Source organism: Epinephelus fuscoguttatus, linkage group LG3, assembly GCF_011397635.1.
Source record: "Epinephelus fuscoguttatus linkage group LG3, E.fuscoguttatus.final_Chr_v1".
Lineage (NCBI taxonomy): Eukaryota > Metazoa > Chordata > Actinopteri > Perciformes > Serranidae > Epinephelus > Epinephelus fuscoguttatus.
Window position 1 is genome coordinate 22451064 of NC_064754.1, and position 23002 is coordinate 22474065.

General features: G+C 40.7%; 1 protein-coding gene across 8 annotated transcripts in view; it reads right to left on the minus strand.

Moving 5' to 3' along the window:
• gab1 (GRB2-associated binding protein 1) overlaps positions 1 to 23002 on the minus strand; it is a 65114-nt gene that overhangs the window by 16581 nt on the left and 25531 nt on the right. For 6 of the 8 annotated variants that reach the window (XM_049567261.1, XM_049567240.1, XM_049567231.1 and 3 more), the window contains 2 exons: positions 7295 to 7423; positions 6119 to 6284 (listed from right to left, as the gene is read on the minus strand). In XM_049567261.1, the coding sequence (XP_049423218.1) occupies positions 6119 to 6284; positions 7295 to 7423 (295 nt within the window). Of the gene's footprint in view, positions 1 to 6118; positions 6285 to 7294; positions 7424 to 12020; positions 12225 to 20093; positions 20239 to 23002 lie in introns of those variants that run through there. The other 2 variants (XM_049567282.1, XM_049567290.1) reach the window with 2 other exon arrangements.

Here is a 23002-nt window from a genome sequence, read left to right on the forward strand (position 1 = left end):
TGTAAGTTCCCAATTGTTGGGAGATATCGGCCATAGAGATGTCTACTTTATCTCAAATATAATGGAACCACATGGCACTCAGCTTGTGGTGCTCAAAGAACCAAAAATACAGCTGAAAATCCACAGACCTTGTTATGAGCAGTTTCAAGGAACTATTTTCCCTCTACCAAACTACACCCACTACCCATATCACCGTGCTAGTCTTTCACAATCCACCCCACTGAAGGAACGATTTCAAGAGTTTCACTGAGCTAGCTAACATTACAGTCAGCCGAGGTGGACACCGTTAATGTTTACATCTCGCTATAACCAGCATGAGCCTCTTGTCCAAGAGTAGACGCAGGCTGTGTGTTCATCTTGAGTAAACAGGTCATGATATCTGAAGGAAGACATTGCTGGTGAGTTTTTCAGAAGCTTATTTTGATGCTTCAGGCACCACAAACCGAGCAACATCTAGTTACATTATTTACATATTTGAGAGAACGCAGACATCTCGAAAGGCGATATCTCCAACACTCTGCAACTCACACTAAAACTATGTAGAATGATAAACTGCACTACACTGGGAAAAATATGTATTATTGATTTTTGGGATGAACTGTGCATTAATACTTCAGGCAAAGAAACAGAGGTTCTGCTTTGTACAACAGAGGCCATATAATGAATGAGTTACATTATTATTTGGAGTGTAATCTAGTGACTAAATTGATGATAAAAGACAAGATGCCATCAAGATCTGTCAGACTGGGCTCAGCAGATGTCAGAGAATGACTGATGAGCCTTACACATTGTTCTGTGGCCTTTGTGGTAATAAATCAGGGCGGCACACGGCACACATTAGAATATCACCAGCCAGACATTAACTTCATGTAAAGCATCAGTAGTTCAGCAGTTGCTTTATTCACTTCAGCTGGACCCCTCTGGATGCATTTCATTAAATCCAGTGGACATATTGGACTCATTTCACTGGATCCATTTCTTTTCATCGTCTTAAACTAAATTTACTACATCTGTATTGGTCTTACTGTAATAACGTTGGATTATAACCACTTTGCTGTGTTTTTTTTTAACCTATGGCTCCTACTGAAGGAAGTCGTGCCCTGCTCCTTCTGTGAATCTGTAAAGCCCACTGAGACAGTGCAGGTGATGTTGGTGACTGATGATATTAGGAAGAAAGTAAACAGTAAGCTGTGTTTGCCAGAGTCAACTCGGGCTAAGTAAACTTGGACCCAAGCTGTTTCCTAGCAACGTAAATCCGATGTAACAGTCTATAGTCCCCAGACTGACACTACAACAACTTTACATCTCTTTAAAGTCCGAGCCTGAGCGGCTGATGTGTGTAGGCTTACTCTGATGAAACAACAACTCAAGGACAGATCTCAGATATCTTTTCAGAGTAGCTTAACCCCAAATGAAAGCTGTTTGCCTGCAGCTATGACACTGTGTGCCCCTTCTTAACAGATGCAATGAGCTACAAGAATCTATATCCTCACTTCTTACTTGGGTGGATTTCCTGGGGGAAATAAAACCTTTTCGAATACAGTGCACTGTCCAGCTTGAGAGGAATGACATTATATATGTGACAAGATTCCTTTAATAACACTGGCACTGATGACTAATATCAAAGTTGAGGCACACCCCACTCATTTCTGGGAGTTTACACAAAAAAACATCATGAATTAGAGCGTTCATCCTTCTTGTCACGTCCAACACATACATGCATGAAACCCACTTAAAAGCTTCATTTGTCTGACTACAGTGTTTGCCTTCAGAATCCCACACACTCCTTCCCAGACAGCATTTCCTCAAGGTCTCCGCTTTGTCACAAAAATATCAGAGTCCTTTTCAAACTGTTCTGCTCAGAGCTGATTGTTGCACCACACTGAGAGCCAACATGGCTGATGCATATGCTCAGTGATATATTTCTATGTATTCATTCCACATCTTTGTACTTTTCTTCTGCTTTTTTTCACAGTTCTCCTCCCACTCTCTTCTATAACCGACATGGTTTTCTCTTACACAAGGTCCCCTCTTTCCCTTCTTTTAAAAGTCAGGTTCTCTCTTCGCAGTGCATCATCTGCTCCTCTCTCCTCCTCTGCTATCTCCTTCCCCTTTTCCCATTTGTTTGTAAAGGCTGTATGTGCTGATTCACACAAGACAAGGGGAAAACCCCCTCTGCTCATAATCATCTACCTCCTACACTGTCTCTAAGAGCCTTCGTTCCCAGGCCCTCCTAATGTTCCCTCCTCTAATATCTGGCCAGCCATGAAGCACTCTAGCATGGCCACACACACGACAGAAGATGGGGAGTTGTGTCTCACACGCAGAGAGAGGCAAGTGAGTGCAAAAAGGGAGAGCCAAGGACATTCTTTTGTAATAAGAACTGTGAAGAACGCTATCTGCAACGATATTTGTCTGCTGGACCCAGTTTCTCCTTGAAAGGGCTTAACTGTTTGTTTGCACATCGGGGTTTTAACAGCCAGTTCCAATAATTGTGTTGAAGAGGTGCCATGAATGTTGTTATCAGGGTTGCCCTACAACACTGGCTATGTAACAGACGCGGAGGCATAGTCACAATGCTGTGGAGAGGACGACCTTGGGGCAGAATAATCAGTGACTCAGTTGCCAGGTTTGAAAAGTGCATTCTTCTCCTGAAAGACTCTAAGTTGCGTGATATGTCATACAGTGAATTACTTCTCGTCACACTAAAATGCTTACGTATTTAGCTGAGGAGGGGGGAGAAGCTATTTAAGACTGAGATCCAAATAGCAAAGCTTGCAATCAGACTCAAAGACAGAGAGGGGAAACAAGAGTATGCAAACGAGAGAGAATGAGAACCAGATTAGAGGGAAAGAACTGAAGAGGGGCAGCGAGACCAACAGGCACACAATGCTTTGATTATCCAGTATTGGGAACAAGGGTAACGTGAGACTCAACACAACACATGGATCAACACATGGATCATTAGACCTCGGCTGAGAACTTTGCTGAATAGAGGCCTTCTGGCACATTCGGCTAGTACACCTAACTCCTTCACAGAGAAGGGGCAGATATTTGAGAGGCACAACAGTGGCATCAAAAGAGAGACCAATCTAATGTACAGCAATTAGCTTATGAGCTAATGTATTGTTCAATTGTGGTGATATACTGGCTTACAGGTGGTGATGAAGTACACCTTGACTCTTACAACCAATTTTTCTTCTGTTTACAAAAATACATTATAGGAGGTGTTTAATGTGACTGCTGGTCATTGACAAGAACTTTAAATTCAGGGTTATCACACATTTTCATGGACAAAATTTCAAACTTATCCCTGACTTTCAAGGACCAATAATAATTTTTCTCGCCCTACTTGCCTGGCGTTTTCAAACATATCAGATTCAAACTCTATTCAAACATAATGTCAGCTAGCTGGAGGGAGATAGGAAACGCAGGGAGAAAATGAAGAAACATACATGATGGTAAGCGTCACACATCAATGCATATTAGAGCGCGTTAAGTCAGCAGCTACAGAAAACAAACTTGCCATTACGCTACATTGCGTGGAAGGTTATCCATGCTCTAACAATGTCATTACGCGCGAAAAATGTACTTAATAAAAATAACTGAAAGTTTTGGGAAAGTCATGGAATTTTGTTAAGGTCTGGAAAATGTGATAGTGAAATTCCAGGTTTTCCCATGACTGTGGGAACCCTGAAATATGAGGCCAAAATATCCCATATACAGCTGCTGCCCTCTTGTGCTGGTGACGTCGTTTGGAGACAGAATCCAGCAGTAGCAACCTCCACGGTTTCGAGTTCCTGCTTACTGACCAATACTGAGAAACACCATTGATCTTGAGCACACCGACTGGCACACACAGCTGTCAATGACAACGTCAGACCTCCTTTAATTAGCATCAATTAACAACTTAAAACCAAACTTATTCCTTTTCCAGATTTTCCATGACTATGGGAACCCTGTATATTTAGTTTTGTTCTTACAACCAAAAAATGGCGGACAGATTCAGCGACATATTTGTAAAAGCATACCCGCAGCACAGTGCATCCATTACAATCAAATAAACCTGCTACACTGAGCTGAAGCCACGCTTGCCAGCACAGGCACCGCATAGCTAAGCGCTTTTTTTAGACAGCTGATCTATTTTTTTGGTAATTTATTTTCTCTACATGCAGCTCTGCAGTCTTTCAACGAGTAAAAACTACATGTGAGTAAAAAAACAAGTACATCTATTTAATAATGATGAAAGTGAATAGCTCATTGTACCAGAGGCAATGTGACACAGCAGAGAACATTGTGGGTGTTTTTATAATTCACATTGCTATCAATCAAATCAATGCATCCTGTATTGAAAAGCCATCTAGTTAATTAATTCAGTACCAGTTAATAACGCATACGCTTTCAAACCCTGCATAACCAACTGCATTACCACTTATGCTATACGGCAAAATTGAATATGCACAAAGTGAAGCTGGCAGCAACCACACGTTACAAAGATGGAGTCCATCCTTCCCTGCTTACGTGACACGCATTGCATCTGTGCCCCATGTAGTTCTGCTGTTAGTAGCTTACTGAAAAACTGTAATGTGTTTGAAGTCACATTTTTTTTTATTCTGTTTTGTTTTATTCAACATTTAGTCAGTGGAACTCAGTTTTAATTTAGGTCCAATTTCATTCAGTAAAGTCAGTCATAATTCCCTCAGACAGTCTCATAATACTGTGATGGATTTTGCTGCGGAATGTTTCTCGAGGCTGTAAAAATTCCAGTGCGAGGTAAACATACCTTGAACTTTGTGTTGAGTCATCGAGACTGAGAATGTGCTACTGACTCACCGTACTACTTTCACATCATCTAAAAATGAAAATTATTTATATCACTACTATTTTATATTACTGAGGTCTTCTGCTAAATTGGGCATCACAATTTACTAAGTAGAACTCAGGTTTAACAAATAAACACTAAAAATATGTACAGTGCGTCTCTAAGACAGACGAGCCTTTTTGGGGAAACTTAACGTTAATTCGCTTTAACATTGCATGAAGCTAAAATTAATACTGGATTATGCTGAAGTAAGTTCTGTTTGTGGGTCATAAGAAATCATATATCATCTTCTAGCAGGAGTAGATGTTTACTGTAAGCTAGCTCCGCTCCATTAAATTTAATATAACAATATAAGTTAACGGAGTAAGGCAAGCTTCGTTAAAAAGAAAAACAACCGACACTTTGAGGTGGCTACTGTGATCTATCTTAGGTCTGCCTGAACAGAGCCAGTTATTTCGTCTCTTCTTGATTTGTCAGGGCATCATAAACACAGATTTTGCCATGATTGTAGTTGTCAATATTTTTTTTCAATTCACGCTGTTGTTGCAATTTAGATCAGAAAACAAAAGGACAATTACTTGTCACCCAAATTTCGTTGACAAAATGAACAACACTGTTGGTGCATGAGAAGATCGATACTGCATTAATTAGAGGTGTAAATCAGTGGTTGCATCATGATCCTCACTGTCTTTTTCTTGGCTGTTTACCACTATCTGCTTGGTGTTAGGCTACTACATCACATGGTGATGTTAACAGTGGATGGATTTCTGTGAGGATTTCAGATGCTGCACATCACCTCCTTAGTGTGCATACCTTAATGTCACTGCTGTAGTTGTAAACTGCGGTCTTTTATGAATAGCTGATATCATTGGTATTTTATAATTTTAGCAATACATTAGTAAACGACAAACCTAATCTAGCAAGTGAGATATTAGCAGTGCAATCACAGGCTCCAGCCTCAGAGACAAAAGGAACAGAACTGAAGTCTTCAAGGATGTTCATCACTTATCTTCATTTCAGTTGTATTGAACAACTTTGTACACTACTAGTGACCTTCATTCAGATTTGTTCTAAAAATGAATATCCTTTAAACGCATAAAGCAAGTCAAAGCAGATTACCTGAGATATCTGACCACTGAAGCACAAAATATACAACACATAGTATAGAGTGAAAACATGTTGTTCTGATGAAGTAAAACTTTAATCCCTATAATCTCAGCTGTGCACTCACAGGTTGAAGCAACAGTTACAGCGGCAGCAGCAATGTGTGGCTGACTATCTAATGCCAGTCCTTACCGTCATCGGTGGGGTTAAAGCCACAGATGTCGCAGATACAGCGAACCCACTTATTCATCTCTTCTTCGGTGTCAGCCACCAGGTAGAAGACACGGTCGATGGTCTTGATGTCGAATATGAAGCTGTGCTCCAAGTCCTTCTTGTTGAACGTCAACCCAGCGTCCACCTGAAGTGACAACAAATCTTAGTTTAATAAGACATCAGTCAAAAAGAAATAGAAAGCTAACTCTTTACAACCTATTTAAGAGAAAGCCACATGAATGGATAAGTAGTCAATCTAAAATAGGTAGTTGATTGATTGATTCGTTGGTCCATCAGCTATCAGTCTGACAAGGACTTAGCCAGTGGGGACAACAACAAATATTTTGGCGTTTCCAGTGTAGCCAGCAGGTGTCAGGGCCAAGACTTTCTCCTTTTTGCACCGGTTACTGTATAATAATCTCTATAAACACATATTTGCATATGAACACAGATAATTAAAAAAATATTCACTATAATAACAAGAACAAAAGCTAAACTGTCATCCAACAGTAGCCCGTGGGTTCAAAGATTGCATTTCAGCCAATGTATTAGCCCATTCAAACGTGACTGTTCAATAATACTCAGACTGCAAACAGAAACCAGAATGTTTCTAATACTAAAATCTCGTCCCATCACATACAGATTCAGCATTCGTATACATATATCTGTTCAAACTATCTGAAGATGTCACCATGGCCTCTAGAAAAATTTAACAAGCATTTCCACATTTTTTTTTACATTTTGTTGACCAAACAATTAAAATTAAAAAAAAAGTATTAGTTGGCAAGCAAAGTAAGTTCTACCTAAAAAACTCCAAGCGTGCTGTTTTTGCCTCGTTGACGACAATACAGTTACACATATAAGCAACAGTTTTTTCCAAATAAATACATAAAAGTCAAAGTTGAGGATTTTAAAAATATCCGCCTTATAGAACCACCTGTTAGGTTCGTGACAGCTTAACTTTTCTTTCTGAGGAGAAGAGCAGCTTAAATGTTATCAATTATAAACCATTAACCTCTGAAATGTCATGATTATATAAGGGACATAAAACGTGATTATTTAAAATTGACCTTAATTAATAAGAATGAATCACAAACTCAGAAATGTGGAACACGTCTTTTCAGTTTGCAGGCTGATAGTAACGATGAACCGTACCTGCTCACACAAGTTGAGATCAATCACGCGGATGGGCTTCTTGGCATGGTCATTCTTGTAGTACTCCAACACGTCTGGGTCGCCTGTCAGACGGCCACTGCGAAGAACAAACCACCGCTTCTTCCATGCCTGCAAAGAAATGAGGCCAAAGGTTATATGTGTGTTCTCACAATGACTGCTCCATTCCCCAGTGACCATTGGCAGTGTCCAAATGCTTTATTTTTCTCAGTTTAGCCAATGTGTCCTAGCATAGCTTGTGTCTCTGTATGCACTCTCCACCAGCTGCACTGCCCTCACTGAAGAATACTCAGGGCCAGAGGGAAGAGGCCCGCAACCAGAAATATGTGTCTGGGACAACCAGAACAAAAGCCACATAGTTTGGTCTCGCACCCTGATTAGGGTGAATAACCAAATCTATAAAGAGAAACAGGCAATTAGGTCTTTTCTTTCAAATGGGATTTGTTGTCTATGAGAAAAGGGCACCGCAAAGCAGACAAAAGAGTTTAAATTCAGGCAAAGCAGACAGAGAAAAAAAGACGTAAGCAGCTGGGAGATTTATGACTTCACTCTGGGTACATAAATAAAGGACAGTTTAGTAATGAAATCCTTTACTGAAGTACATCAAGGACACAGACAATGTGACACCACTTCCATCCCTTCTTATCTGGGATAACTTAATATATCAGTAATATATTATTGAATTATATGATCAAAAATGCCCCCGTGCCACTGCAATTCAAAAAACAAAGCTGTCTTACCCGTGAGCTGGCAGAAAAGACAGCTTCAGAACTTGTTTACATATCATGCATAGCAGTCATATCACAGATTGTTGTTTAAAAGATAAAGGTCAGTGGGAGTGAGAAGCCTCTTCGGGCTTCTCAAAAATAAATACGAAACCAGAGGCAGCTTAATTTTGGCACTACACTGACACCGCTCTGTTTCCAGATTATGGGCTCCACCTCATGCTGTTTGTAGTTTTATTTAGAGAACATATCCAGTGATTCATTTAAATGCAGACTCAAGAAGGTCATGAACTCTTAAATTTTGCTGAGTCATGGCAGTTGGGCTGAGTGTGTTGTTGTAAGGCTCAAAATAAGCACTCCAGAAAATACTAGCAACACTTTTCTGAGCAACTGCTGGATTATATTGTAAAATATGAGAGTCATCCAAAAAATATTGATACTTTTTCAATGCTTAAGTTAGGACAAGTATGTATTGGCAACAAAAAAAAAAAACAAATCAGATGATTGACTGAATGTCAGAAACGTCCCCATTGCTGTTTGAAATGTGAATTTGACAAAACCAGTACTCAAACAAGCACCACTGAGATCAGACAGATCAGGAAGCGTACCAACAGAGTGTGAGGAATGCAAACTAACACTTTATTGTTGTTGTTTTGGGGTAAGATTTTAACCGTATTAACAATGCTGTTGGTGTGGAGGTTTTTTTTTTCATCCCTTAGCTGTTTTTCCATCCACAGGGTGTCCTTTGTTAGTGGGCCAAGCCCTGACTGAGACAGCATGATGAGCATCAGACCTTTCCCTCCACAAACAGGATGAAGAAACATGCAGACCCGAAAAGCCCCACCATTTTAAACTGCTGACACACAGACGTACAGGAATCACACATTAAATAACACGCACTGTTCCATGTGAAAAGAATACGCTGTTCACATCCCACACTGACATATTGCACTCACACATGCAGCATATGTTTGACACACTGTAGTTCAAAAGGACTGTATTATATAATCACAAACACACCCATGTAGTCCAAATGAGGCTTAAACCTATTAAACCTACATCCTTTGAGGCAGACCCATTTAAATGCCAAATTTAACCATAAACGCTAAAGTGAACGTGCAACAACAACACTGATGTGTCTGTGTTATGTTGGTCAGACAAAGACAGTGGGTGTGGAGAGGGAACCTCTCTCTCTGGCACATGACAAAGCAATCTTGGGTCAAGTTACCCTGTGGGGACCAGAGGGACCGAGAGCTTAGGTTACAGCAAGGCCAGGCCCGCCCAGGGTGAGTCTGTTGACAACTGGGTAAGATGTACATGCTGAAGACAGAGGCAAGAGAGACCTGTTTAACAAAACTGCCTAACAGTCATGGAGTAGGAGTTCCTTTTAAAATTAATAGGAAAACAACACATAAATTTCATCTTAAAAACTGAAGGGATTAAAGTTCAGAGATGAAAAAACTTATACAGGTGTGGGATCAAAAACTGAAGAAAGAAATCAGACACAATATTCACACAGTGTTCTGATACCTTCCAAATGCAATATTATAATCTTGATTAGATTTTGTCAACTCTAAAGCTGACCCAAATGCTTCAGAGCTTCAATCATTGCCATGGTAATCAACGTTCAAATCAGTACGGCCCATAAATTAAGGAATAGCAGTTCAAAAATATCCATTGTGCATCAGCATAATTGTTATTAGTTTTCTCAGACAAGTACTTTCAAGTACTCCAACTCTCTCATCTAACATCAGTCACCAGCAGTCCAGCATTACTGAAACTGTGACCACACGTGACAGGCTTATAGGTATGCCAGCAAGATGTCAAGAAAGTCAAGCGTCTGAAATAGCTTCAAAATTTGCAAAGATGACACCCAACAAGTCAAGTGCCAGATATGCTTAAGGATACAGGTATATCACAAATGTACAACAAGCTTGGCAAATCACAGATGTCTTGCATTGTACTCTTTTTGCTAGCTTATATGGCTAATGTTACTGCAACCTGCATGCTAACAAACTGGCTAATTTTCATCTTATTTTACGTCTTATTTTAAGTCCTCATTATCCTACATAGCCTCCTATTCAGGACAGCCCAAGTCCAGTCAATATTATAGAGCAGCCACGGCAATATACAGTAGTATGCATAAACACATACATCGGATAGGTGGCTGCGACCTGTAGTTTATGCACTATTACAAATCAAACTGCTTTAAGAACAGCACTTATACCCAGAGATCATAAATGCATACCTTTATAAAAGGGCTATAACAGAAAGAATGTTTTGTGAAAAACACTTGAATCAAATACCAAATCCAATCAAGTATATACATCACATAAATTATTCAAAAAGGAAGCCATTACCAGAGAGTACTACAAAGAAAAGATAAATATAGCAAGCAAAAAGGAAGACAAAAGATAGATATATGCAATTATTGTCCCAAACAATACAAGTATAAAAGATTTAATAGGACAAAATTGGTACAGCAAAACAATAATCTAAAAGATAACAGACAGGAGGATGTACCAACAACTCCTTAAGTAAGACAGGCACAATGTAGTCTTCTCAAAATATGTGGTAATAAGTTATAATATAAAATAATTTAAACAATGGAAACTTACAACAAATGTTTATGGTCTAAATCAAAATGTAAAACCCTTGGGGTGGTAGGATGCTAAACCTGCTAAAAGCCAATATCTGCCATTCAAACAGGAGCTGCCCTGAAGAGAATCTGCATCTCTCTGCACTGCCACATTAGCGTGGTCACAGCCAGTAGTAGTTCTAGGATGACAAGCTGTGTGGTAGCTTGAGCATCTCTTCTCCATCTGTGGACTTTCACACAGCTTTCCTTGTGCACAATTATGCACACTTGCACCGATTTATACCACTTGATTTGTACCACCCTTTCAGGACCAGACATGTGCATAAAAATAAAATGTATGCATGATACACAAATGAAAACACACCTCCCAGAGTAAGAGGCAGCATAACACAGCTCTTTACTTCCCTGATGACCAGGCAAACACAGCTACACACACTCAGAGAGCCACTCTAACCTGGTGCGAGTGGTGTGTTTCATTGACATGCATACAGACACTTTCTACATGCACACAAGACGTCAGCAAAGTGGAAGAAATCAGGTTAAGGCAGGAAGTCAGAGAACACATTTACATGCAGCGCAATAACCCAGTTACTGTAAAATCCACATTTACATGCAGCTGGTCAGTAATTAGGTTTCTCCTCCACCTCCCACCACATTTTTGGACAAATGTGGTCAGATTTAAAGTGTATTAGTGATATGCACTGCAGCCTGAAGTGTTCTCTTTTTTGTAAGAGCATTTGGACTGACAGCACAGTGGGAGAACAGGCACTTGTAGTGAGACGACACACAGTTTTTCCTGCTGAGCGAATGTGTTTGAATTTAAAAATCTACAGCTCTGCTGAGGAAACTGATTTATATGGACTCGTTTATTTTAGTATTTGTTTCACTTTGGTATTACTCATACCAGATCCAGTGATGCACCGCTAAAAGCAATCATCCTGCCTTTCATCCCTCTGAATTGCTTTTGCCGTGACAAATTCGTCATGCATACACGCTCTGAAGTCAGACTTGTTGGAATCAGGTTTCTCTTGCAGAAATCCAACTGTGTTAACCGGGTTACCCTTGACTAGATTAAGCAGACTTGACCCAGGCCAGCAACACTGAGAAGAACTGAGCGGAAAGAAACATATCAACTGCACCAATTTCCACCAGAATTGTCTTTTTTTTGCCAAAAACACAAAAGCTTGTGCCAACAGAATAATTTGACATATGACATAATCAGACAGAAAGTCCACACATCTCTTCAAGTGTGCGTAAACACACGGACTATCAACATGACAGAGCCCAGACCACACCAGAGCACTTTGTACCCGATGCCACAAACACACACTGGAACAGTATGACCAGATGACCTTTGCCAAATAGTGAGTCCACCATTACATACCTCCTGTCAGGGCTCATAAAAACACGATGAGACATGTAGTCCTGCTTTTTGTTTTGTATATTCCATTGTGGCCAGTGTTGAAGAAAATGGCTAAATCCCAACTGGTCTGAGCCAGACTGCAGTATTTATACATCTATTCTTAACACAGTCTGATTCTGAACCATTCAGCTCACTCAACAGTCACAGAGTCCACTTCAGCTTGTAGGAGTCTAGTGTTCACGGCCCCAGGGTTGGGAATGGGACGGCATGGGACAATACTGGACTGTGATGGTGGGGGCTCCCCGAGCATGGCAGCTGTCCCTGCCAACCCCTCTCTATCCCCCTCCCCCGCTTTCTCCAAGCATCCTAGTGTGCTCTGATAGGGTGAGACACAGGAAGACACCCTCTATTTGCCCACCCAGGTCCTAAGGCCTATGGGGGCCAGACAGAGAGGGCATTGAGGGTTTGACTAAGAAGATGACAGGGGAAGGAATGGTGGGAGGGTTGAGGGCAGATGCCATCTCAGTGGAGTCACGCTGCCGTCAGAGGCCTTCTGGCCCAACATCACTGCAGCATGACAAAGGCAAAGGTGGGAGTGAGAAGAAGGTAAAGTGCGTAAGGGGGGGTTACATGAAACAGACAGTGTGATGTGGTTTTTGGAATAAAATGGCAAGGAAAGGACAAGATAAACTGCATCATCCAGCACAAACCTCTGCATCTACAGGAGGTGGGCACAATATCATGAACCACAGTGAAATCTAATGTAATCCAATAAAAAAGCCCATGAGGACAGTGATGTTGTTAAGCATGTTATCACGCTAAAGCTCCTGGTACTTTGGAAATTCCACTCATGCTGACCTACAGGAGGTCAGTAACCCACTACTAATAAACCACTACACACAGTGCAGTCTGAGGACAACTCACTTTATCCAGATTAACATCTGTCCGAAGGTTGGCCAGAATGATACTCTGGGTCATTCACCCTCTCACAATAGAAAAATAAAAACAACATTTTTTACAAAGACCCAGAAGGCCCAGACTATATCAGGAGCACAGGGCAGTTACACAGGGACACAAACATTGTCTCAGAAATAGGTTTACTCCAATCTGCAGTCTATGGAAATGGGCCAACCTGCCCTGTTTGGGCCAGTTCATTCAAACTCAAGTTCATTTCGTTTGGGCAGGTGTGAACACAGCAATCACACTCAGGTGTGAGTGTGTGTGCACCAAAACAACCAGACCGAGACCTTCTTGAAAAAGTGGTCTTGGTCCCGTTTAAAACGAACTCTGGTGCAGTTAGTTTGTGGTGAGACCGTGTTCCGACCTCATTCCGAACCAACTGCAGTCACATGACACACTGTTTGGGTTAAACATGAGCATGTTACAGTCCTGGAGGATTATTAATGTGCACCTCCTCCTGTACTGCCTTAATATGCACATTCAGCACATCCAATGCATCAAAACATTGTTTTCTAGTTGGAGCCGCGCCTCGTTTTCAAACTGTATGGTTTGACTAAAATGAACAATGACAGCAATATAGTACACAATGACCAGCGCTAAAATCAACCTGCGTAGTTGTCCCTCCATTGTGACATTAGAAAGTGTCACATTTATCTTGAAAGTGTACCCTTCTTCAATGTTTTGTTTACTTCCCGGATTGTTCCCGCATGGAAATTCGGACCAATCAAGATCAGCTTTCTAGCACAAGGCATTTTATCTGGTTTACTTGTAAAGGCTGCAACGAGAACCCGAACAAACTCTAGGCAATTATGCAACTTTGTAACAAAATTAGTAACTGATTCAGACCAAAGCAGTGACTCTAGGTCTGAAAAATAAATAATGAGTGAATGAGGGAAACACAGTCATTCACTTTCTTGAAGAAAGTTTGATGAGAAGCCAATATTACTCTCATGTCTGTATCTACTGTCAGCAGCCAGCTAGGAAATGTTCTTGCCAATAAACCCTCTGGAAACATCCATTTGTTTACAGTTGTTGTGGTATCAATCTCTTACCTAACTCTCGGCAAGAAAGACAGGTGAATATGTGAGCAGTAATAAGTGTTGAACTATTCCTTCAAGACACTGACTGGCATCAATAGAGGCATTATGCCTTAAGTCATCTGTCAATTCTAAGACAAACCTCATCCATTACAGCTCCACAGCTTTTGCTTGTGCAACATTTCAGTCTTTTTGCTGTTGCCAGTAAAAAATGAATGAAATGAGCCATAGCATCCCACTTAATAGACTTTGGAAAAGTCCTACGTTGTACTTCACCACGCCAAAATCCATACTAGCAGAAGTAGAGAAATGAACCAGACACTATGGCACCACTGCATGTTGATGATTGCAGACATGGCAAGACTTCTAAATGCACTAAGACATGAACAAAAAGATAGTGGCAATGAGCCCTGTGTTTTAGCCTGCAGCTGCTAAAAGTAAGTGTGTGGCCGAATCAGTATCCTATTACATGCGTTTGATCTAATCTATTAGTCTAAATTTGTGAAACTAGTTGTTGGTGAACCATCCTGATGACAACATTCAAGCTCAACTCCAGTTTTACTGCGCTTAAAAGGCTAATTGTGCTTCATGGTTTAGACAGATTAATGCAGCCTAAAAAACCTTTAAGTGCACTAATTGCTAATGCGAATGTACTGTCATCATCACAGGCTGTTAAACTACATACTTAAACTCATCCTGCATATCTCTAATGGTATTGAGACAGGCCTTTGGGATACTATGTTTGTGCAGCAGCAGCAGCAGCAGCAGCAGTTGGGACATTGAACAGGACTGTCTCTTCAGGACATGGACAAGTGTGTTGTTTCTTTGACACTCCTGCTAGACAATATGTGAAAAAATGACACCAGAGTTATTTGTTTTTCAACTGGCAGTGTTAATGCAGTCACAACATGTGCCCGCTTTGCACATAAAATGCAATGGAGCAAAGACAATTGTAGGGCACTTGAAGGACACTAAATGGATTGCCAACACTTCATCTTCAGCACCATACTTTCAGACTTACTCTCGCCATGACACAGTGAAGGTTTAATATTTCAAATTTACTGTATAAGCAAGTTTACACTTAACCTTAGGTGACCTATGACTTCATAGATTTAAACGTCTCATGCTGCATGTGTACACAATCAAGACTTCTGCACAGACAACAAGCAAACACACTTCCAATCTACTTTGATGTTTCTGGCACTAAAAGGCAACTGAAAACACTACCCCCCTCATCTGACTCTCCAAACTGTTGGCAACAGTTTGGAGAGTCTCATGCAGTTTTAGTCCTCGAAAGCATACAGATAACCAGATAAGCGTGACTTAGTAAAGGGCACAGCAAATAGTACACAGGCACTTAGGATTCAATGCTTCTTTTGAAAGGCCAGGATCTATGCCTCAGGATGTATTTAAGATTTTTGGTCTATGCACTCATACAATAATCTAACAGCTAAATAACTAAAAAAAAAATGTATCTATCATGTTACAAAACTAAAACTGTGGCTCTCTCTGGAAGTAGAATCTGCGCATGGCTGTCCTGATGTACTGTCAGAATTGCATTAGTTATTTTGCCACTCAGAAGAGTCACAGATCAGAGTACAAACAAAGAATGGCTGCATCCAAAATTCCATACCAACATGCTTTTTAGTACGCTAGGACAGTATTTTAAGATTTATTAGTATGTCCAAGTCCTTACAAATTAAGCAAATAATTCCAAAACTGCACACTATTTCCTGAAATATCATGGTATGCAAACACTGGACACTATACTGGCATTGATATCCCACAATGCAATGTGATATTGACGACAACATTCATAACAAAAGACAGCGAGCAAGGCAGCTCTATAATGTCAATAAGCCACAAATATGTCTCTACAGGCAAATAACTTTGGTCATAAGTCTGCTGCCTGACGTGCAACTTGGAAAACACTATATGAAGTATTGCAGTAGGGATACAATTACATATGGATGACATTTATTATATAATTATTGAGCTTTGTTGGATACAACATGATTCTGGCTTTTTGTTAGCCATGCTAGTGGTGTGGCTCCAGGAATGTTGGTCGGTAACTCCACCACTTTGAGCCAGACTGAAATATCTCAAAAACAATTTGGGTGGTATGTCATGAAATATGACACACACTTAAACATTAAACCTGCTAAACATAAGCTTGTTAGCATGTTGATGTTAGCATTTAGCTAAATAAAGCATTATCTGGTGACGAAGATGCCTGTGACGTAACGTTACACAACAAGTTCACCAACCGACATGTTGAAAAACCAAAAACTCTGAAGAATTCATCATGCTTGCTGATGGTAGTAGAGCTGAGGTTGACACAAGTTACCATAATTATGCATCTCCAACCAGCAAGGAGGCTCTCAGGCAGTGGTGTAGTAATTACAGCTCAGTGCATCCGAAAAGACACATACTACTGTTTATGTACACAAAAGTATGTTCAATGATGGTACAGTAATTGGATGTGTAGTGCACAACATGTGATTTGAATACAGCAAATATCTCTGTACACAATCCATACAATAATCATATTCAGCAGAACTTCAGTATCCACAAAATTAATTTAGTCTGCATATTAGACACAATATGTTACGTACGTAATCAGCAGGGATCAGCAGCACAATGCACTCAAAACCAGAGGCCCTGGTGCAGTGTTCATCGCTACATACAACAGTACGTTGCTAGGGTTAGCTGAGCTTTGTCCAGTTCACCCATTAGCTTAGCTCACAGAGTCTGGGTGCATAGTTAGCACTTAGCAGCATGCGAGTGGCCGGGCCATCTGTCCCGTCTGAGTGGGCTGTGGGTAAATGACCTGCACCCCAGCTGCACTGACTCATCCTGACTGGGACAGCTTCTCTGTTTGTTCTTCAGAAAAACACAGCGCTAGGGAAAGAGCGAGGGAGAGACAGGGCGCAGGGTGAGCACGAGGGAGAGAAGGTCAGGATTTTGGTGATAACAGAACAAATTAGTATTGTTTAATCTGCCAGAAATCACCACCAGACTACATCTTATGGCCACACAGAGGACAGACCACCTTTTACAGTCCGTTGAGATGAAGAAAAAAAAAAAAAACTCTGACGCTCACAAAGTCTCTCCTTCTGAAGCAGGAAATTAAACATACAACAGTAACCAGTGTGTCAGTATTTATCTGCGTACTCTTCAGGGCAGAGCTTGTTAGAAGGAATAAGGATGCTTAGAGCAAGGCGAGAAAAATGTAAATGAAGCATCAGGTGCTGTGATCTTACTCAGTGTTCCAGTGGAAAAAAATATACTTGAAACTCATAACTTAATGCTATATCAGAGGGCATTTTAATCTTGTTTGATTTGCTCGATAGCTTCAGTTCACAGTGTTAAAATGGCTTCAGTTGTAAACATTTAGGCCGGTCATGTACCTGAACAAGTGGCTCTTCAAGAGTCAGTATGCATAAAGGACTTGGAGATGTGTCATGACTGAGGATGAGTCAGTAAAAGGTTACACTACAGCAACACCAAAACAGGAATACTCATTTTTTATGTATGACTTTAGCACACAACAATTTCCAAACATGAAAACAAATTCACCCCATCTTTCTCTTTGTGTTGGCTGGCAATCATGCATCATGTTTGGACATAAAGAGGGTGTAGGGACACAAAAAACAAAGAATGAATTTCAAAGTGCATGTGACATTTCCAAAAATTTGAGCAGCAATTTGAGAATTCCTGAATATTAAATAACTGTATTTGCTGACGCAGAAAAGCAACAAAAATATTAAATATTTCCATGACACTGCAATCTGACACAAATGCAGTAAACAAATACGCAATCTTGTAGACCGCAGTGCTTCCCTAAGCCCCACTATCAGGACCATAGGACTAGTGCTGAACAAAGGCTGTTCTAAGAGGAGAGTGTCAAGAGCGTCAGAGGTTTTGGCGCTCACCGCCTTGGTGACGAGGTCTGCAGAAGGAGAAGGATAGGAGGGACAAAAGCGCCTCTATGCTGAGTGCCGCAACTTGTATAAATCAGTCTTTGTTAGTGAGACATGACTGGGATTCTTGCTAAACAGCTATTTTTACATCCTTGAGCACCAGAGAGGGCAGTTAACGTACAAGCAAGAGTGCATGGCCTTTGGCTAAGTGAGGCTGTTCGGCCAACGTCATCAGCCCTCCGCCTGCTGGAATGAGTGGGGACTTCCGTCAAAGATGTGCATGCCTGAGGTCTAGCATCCCGGACAGTGGTTAATAGACAGCCAACTCTGCCACCACCTCCTGACCTCAAAGTAAACACTCTTGATGGAGTCTTGTTAGATGAGCCCAATGCATTGCTCAACGTGACATGAACATCCATAGCAGGTGGATTTGTGCAATATTCTAATAAAAATAAATAAAGAAACAAACTGTCACCACCTTCACACATATGCTGATCCATCCATATGTGCTGAAATCTAGAACCAAGTCCAGATGTTTTCATGTTGACCCATGACTGGACTCTAAAGTAGGTGCTTGTGATGAAGGGGTCAGGTTTTATTTCTTTTTAAATCCGCACAAACCCACCTCGCCTGACCTGCAAACACATGCGTTAATCAATCACTCGAACCTGACCCTCAAACCAGAGTTGAAAGATTCTGGTAATGACCATCACTAATAACAACCTGCATACTGTGGGCCATATTGTTTGTTATTCCCAGCAAATATCACAATATAAAATGTGTGTTTTCTGTTTTAAAGACTACAAATATAAGACGACAGCAAGTAGTCAGCCATCTTTTAAAAGGTTACATCTTGGGTATGGTCTCAAGCGCATAGCTGATTTATTTATAGCTGATTCATTAGAGCACAGCTGATAGGTTCAGTATTTTTTTTATATATTGTAACAGAAGTGCATATGTACAATTCAGTGTTGCTTGCTGTTAGAACATCATTTTAGGCCTACATATTCTCTTGGGGAAATATTTTTTTTACCTGATATTATGACCGGAGAGACTTACATACGTCAAACAGATTTTCCTGGTCTAAAACCGGATCACAGATACCCTAAGCGAAGCAGCCTGCTGTGCGTGTTTGAGGGAGAGAAAGAGGAGAGGGGAAGAGAAGGTGGAAGATGGACTATTGCACAGTGTTCCTGTGAGTTATTAATACCTTACTAAGAGCTTCTTAATGACCCGCCCACCCATAATCTGTCAGATTTTCTAACAAGCCTACCCCGACTGCACAACTTGTGGGTCAACCCGGGGGACCAACACGTTGTATGTCAAACTGCACATCACTTGTAGGGGAACAGAGTGGGACTTTACTACAAGTATGTAGGTATATTGTATCTTGGTGTTATCTATCGTTATTTGTTTGTATAACAATAAAGACAAACACCTGGCTTGCAGCTAAGAAGAAAATAACTTGGGAACAAAGACCAATAGCAAGAGATTCTATGCAAAAATCTGTATTCCTTTAATAACACACCACTATGTCCTCAATGTACAGTTGTAGTGTACAGTGGCAGCTCATACAGGCTATATTACTGAAGATTATGACATCTATATACTTAATTATCTCTATGCAGTCCATTTTAGACATTAAGCATTGTGTGTGTACTATTTTTGCTTTGTTATTTTGCTTACAATTATACTGTTTGCTCACATTTCAAGCTAAAGTAAACTAAACTCAGGCAGTGTAAGTGTAACTGTCATTCAGTTTCATATCCTGGTAACATCGTCTTTTTAAAAAATATAATGTTCTGCTTTTTTTATGGGGAAAAACATTGTGTAACTGGCTCCAAAATCAGTAAGAGTCAATATTATAGGCTCTAAATAAACTTTGCCTTAGCCTTGACCCAACAACATTGGTGCTATGGCATTATTCCTATCTATACGTAGACAAAATGTTGCAGAGACAATCATGCATGCCATTTGCAGGTGAAAGTTTTCCAGTTATTGTGCATGACCAACCTCTTGGCCAAAGCCCTAGCCATCACCACCACCAAGACTGAGATAGAGCACCACACAACTCAACATGATAGAAAAAAAGACTATTCAGTATTCCCACAAATGTTTACAGATTATCCATGAGAGAAAAAAATAAAACCTTGAGTGAAAAACAGAAACCCTACCTTGAAAGCTGTGTATCCACAGGAGCTGTTTTCATTCTGTGTCTTGTAGCATTCCTGTTACTCAAAGTGAGTACGCATGTGCTGCGTGTTGTTTTTGTTGTTGTTTGCGCCTTCTGACTTTATCATGTGCTGCAGTGTGTGTGCGAGGGTCTGTAGTTTGTGACCTCTCCCTCCTCTGACTTCCTGTTCTATGTAATCAGGTTGTCCCAGACCCTCTTAACCGCCACTACTAAATCAGAGGGGGTGGGACTGTGGGGTGTGCCTTCAGTTTACAAAATGAAGTGGGAGTGCACCCCAACACATGACAGCAGAATAACTGCTTTTACCAAAGTATTTATTCCATTTTGGTTACAATCCAGCTCTCTCATTTTTTATCATTTGGGCCAACATTAGAATAAACTGTTATACAACTGCATAACCACAGAAATGCCATAACCCTGCCTGGCAGCTTTTAGACTGAAGGGCATGGAGCAAACATGAGATCACACAGGTTTTTAACAAGTTCAGTTTAACCAAATCACACTCTATGAAACACTTAATAAGGGTCAATTCTGTACAGCTATGACACCCTGCGTCCTTAGATCTGTAATTATTGCAGCAAGGTAAACATCAACAAATTCCCTGAGTGTCCCACTGCCTTTCACTCCCTACATGGCATTGATTTTACATGATCTTTCACAGTGTTATGCCATAACTGACATCCTGTTTCAAGAGGAAATACATCACATTAAGGAAGTAAAGACGGTGTTTCATGGGGGCCTTAAAACCTGTCTCGTCTAACCACTCGTCCTAATGGTTCTAATGATACAGCCCCTGTCCCCACATTTCAGCAGTGATATATGCCTTTCTTCATTTCCATTGCTAATCGAAGGTCGGCACAGAGCTCATAATTACAAACAAATGACTCTCCTTGTATTTCTCTTTCTAGTGTTGCATCTGAAGGCTCGGTCCTCTTGCCTGGTTGTGAGCCTTCTTCTGCTTCCTAAAGAGACTTTATGATTCTGTTTCCCATCTGCACTCTCAATAAAAAAGGTCAGAAATGCCACAGCATGGACAGCTTCCTCTACATGCATGCTTCAAAAAAGCTCTCCCTTGGCAGCCCACTGACCCCAGACACTTCTGTTAATGCCGCAATGATAGCTAGTCAGTGACTGGAGGTCTTTTAAGTCAGGAGATAAGAAGGGCTTACAGAGCGCATAAAAATATAAGAAAGTTCTAACCCACAGTTCCATCCAGTATTGAAGGACTGATTTGCAATCCAGTCTCCTGCTTTGTATTCAATCAGAGCATGCAGGTTTGATGGTAGCTGTTTTAGCATTTTAGTGACAATGATGTGCTTTTCATTATGTTCTTCTGTAATAACAAAGTTCACACTCTTAAGCACAAACACAAGTGATGCTGCCAGGCAGCCCTGAGGAAACTCAGGGTGCTTTCACACCTGCCCTGTTTAGTTAGGTTCAATCGAACTGAAGTCTGTTTGCCCCCTAAGTGCGGTTCGTTTGGGCAGGTGTGAACACAGCAATTGCGCTCGGGGGCACACAAAAACAGCTAGACCAAGACGTTTTTAAAGAGGAGATCTCAGTCTGGTTACAAACAATCTCTGGTGCAGTTCATTTGTGGTGAGCAATATAGTACACGATGACCAGCGCTAAAATCAACCTGCATAGTTGTCCCTCCATTAGAAAGTGTCGCATTCATCTTGCAAGTGTATTTTTCTTCAACGTTTTGTTTACTTCCTGGATTTTTCCCGCATGGAAATTTTGTCCTATCAAGAGCAGCTTTCTTGCGCAAGGCATTTTATCTTGTCCACTTGTAAATGCTGCCGTGGGAACACGAACCAACTCTAGGTAATTATACAACTTTGTAACAAAATTAGTCCCTGATTCGGACCAAAGAAGCAAATTATAGGTCTGAAAGCACCCTAAGTCATGCACAGGAGCCTTACAGACTGCACCTTTCTGCATAAACTGAAGTTCTTTAAACTACTTTTTAACCCTGACGACAGCAGTCTTGAGCTCTCAACAACAGAGGTGTAGATGAGCAATGATTTTGTGCAATCAATGTGGCAAATCAGCCGTGATTTGATTATCTTCAGATTTAATTTAAATTTCACTCTCCAATAATGCTTCACCACACCTGCGGCAACAAGAAACTATAGTAAACGTAGTCCTTATCTAGGGGAACAACTGACGAATATTGATTGCCCAAATAAACCATTTAGTAGGAAATATAAAAGTCTATTTTCCTTACACCCATAATAGGATTGAGGCCAAAGGCAGCAGAGGAAATAAACAAAAAGAAATGGAGTGAGAACAAGCTAAAGATAGGACCACCCAGGCAAACAGACTGCAGCAACAGCAACACTACACTAGGTGTGACTATGCGTGTCCTATTGAACCCTTGCATGTCCATCTCAGAAACACACACAGCGAAAATTGTAACTCCCAACTGGTTCTGAACTTTTCAATTATCGTCCGTGTCCACCGCATAGCGCTGCTCCCATGTGAGAGTCAACCTCTTCATTTCTCTCCTCTCCAAGAGAAAACAAGAACAAATCTTTGTTAAACTGAAACATCACATCCTTGCTTTGTGTGCAAGCGCCCCATCTTCCCACACAGGTCAGAGACACAACAGTGAGAATCTCAAGTCTCAATTCTTCCACAAGAACCAAAGCTCAAGATCCACAATTCCTCAGAAACTAGACATCCATTTTTAATGGACTGCAAATGGCTAACCTTGCTCTAACACACTGAGGCCTTATATACTGCATGTGCTCTTATTTATCTATGTTCTAATTAGTGTTTTGCCTAAATTATCACAGGATCACAAGTATGATGAGCAACAACAATATATCAATATTCAATACCAATTTTCAAAACCACAGAGAAAATTTGACGTTCAGGGCATAA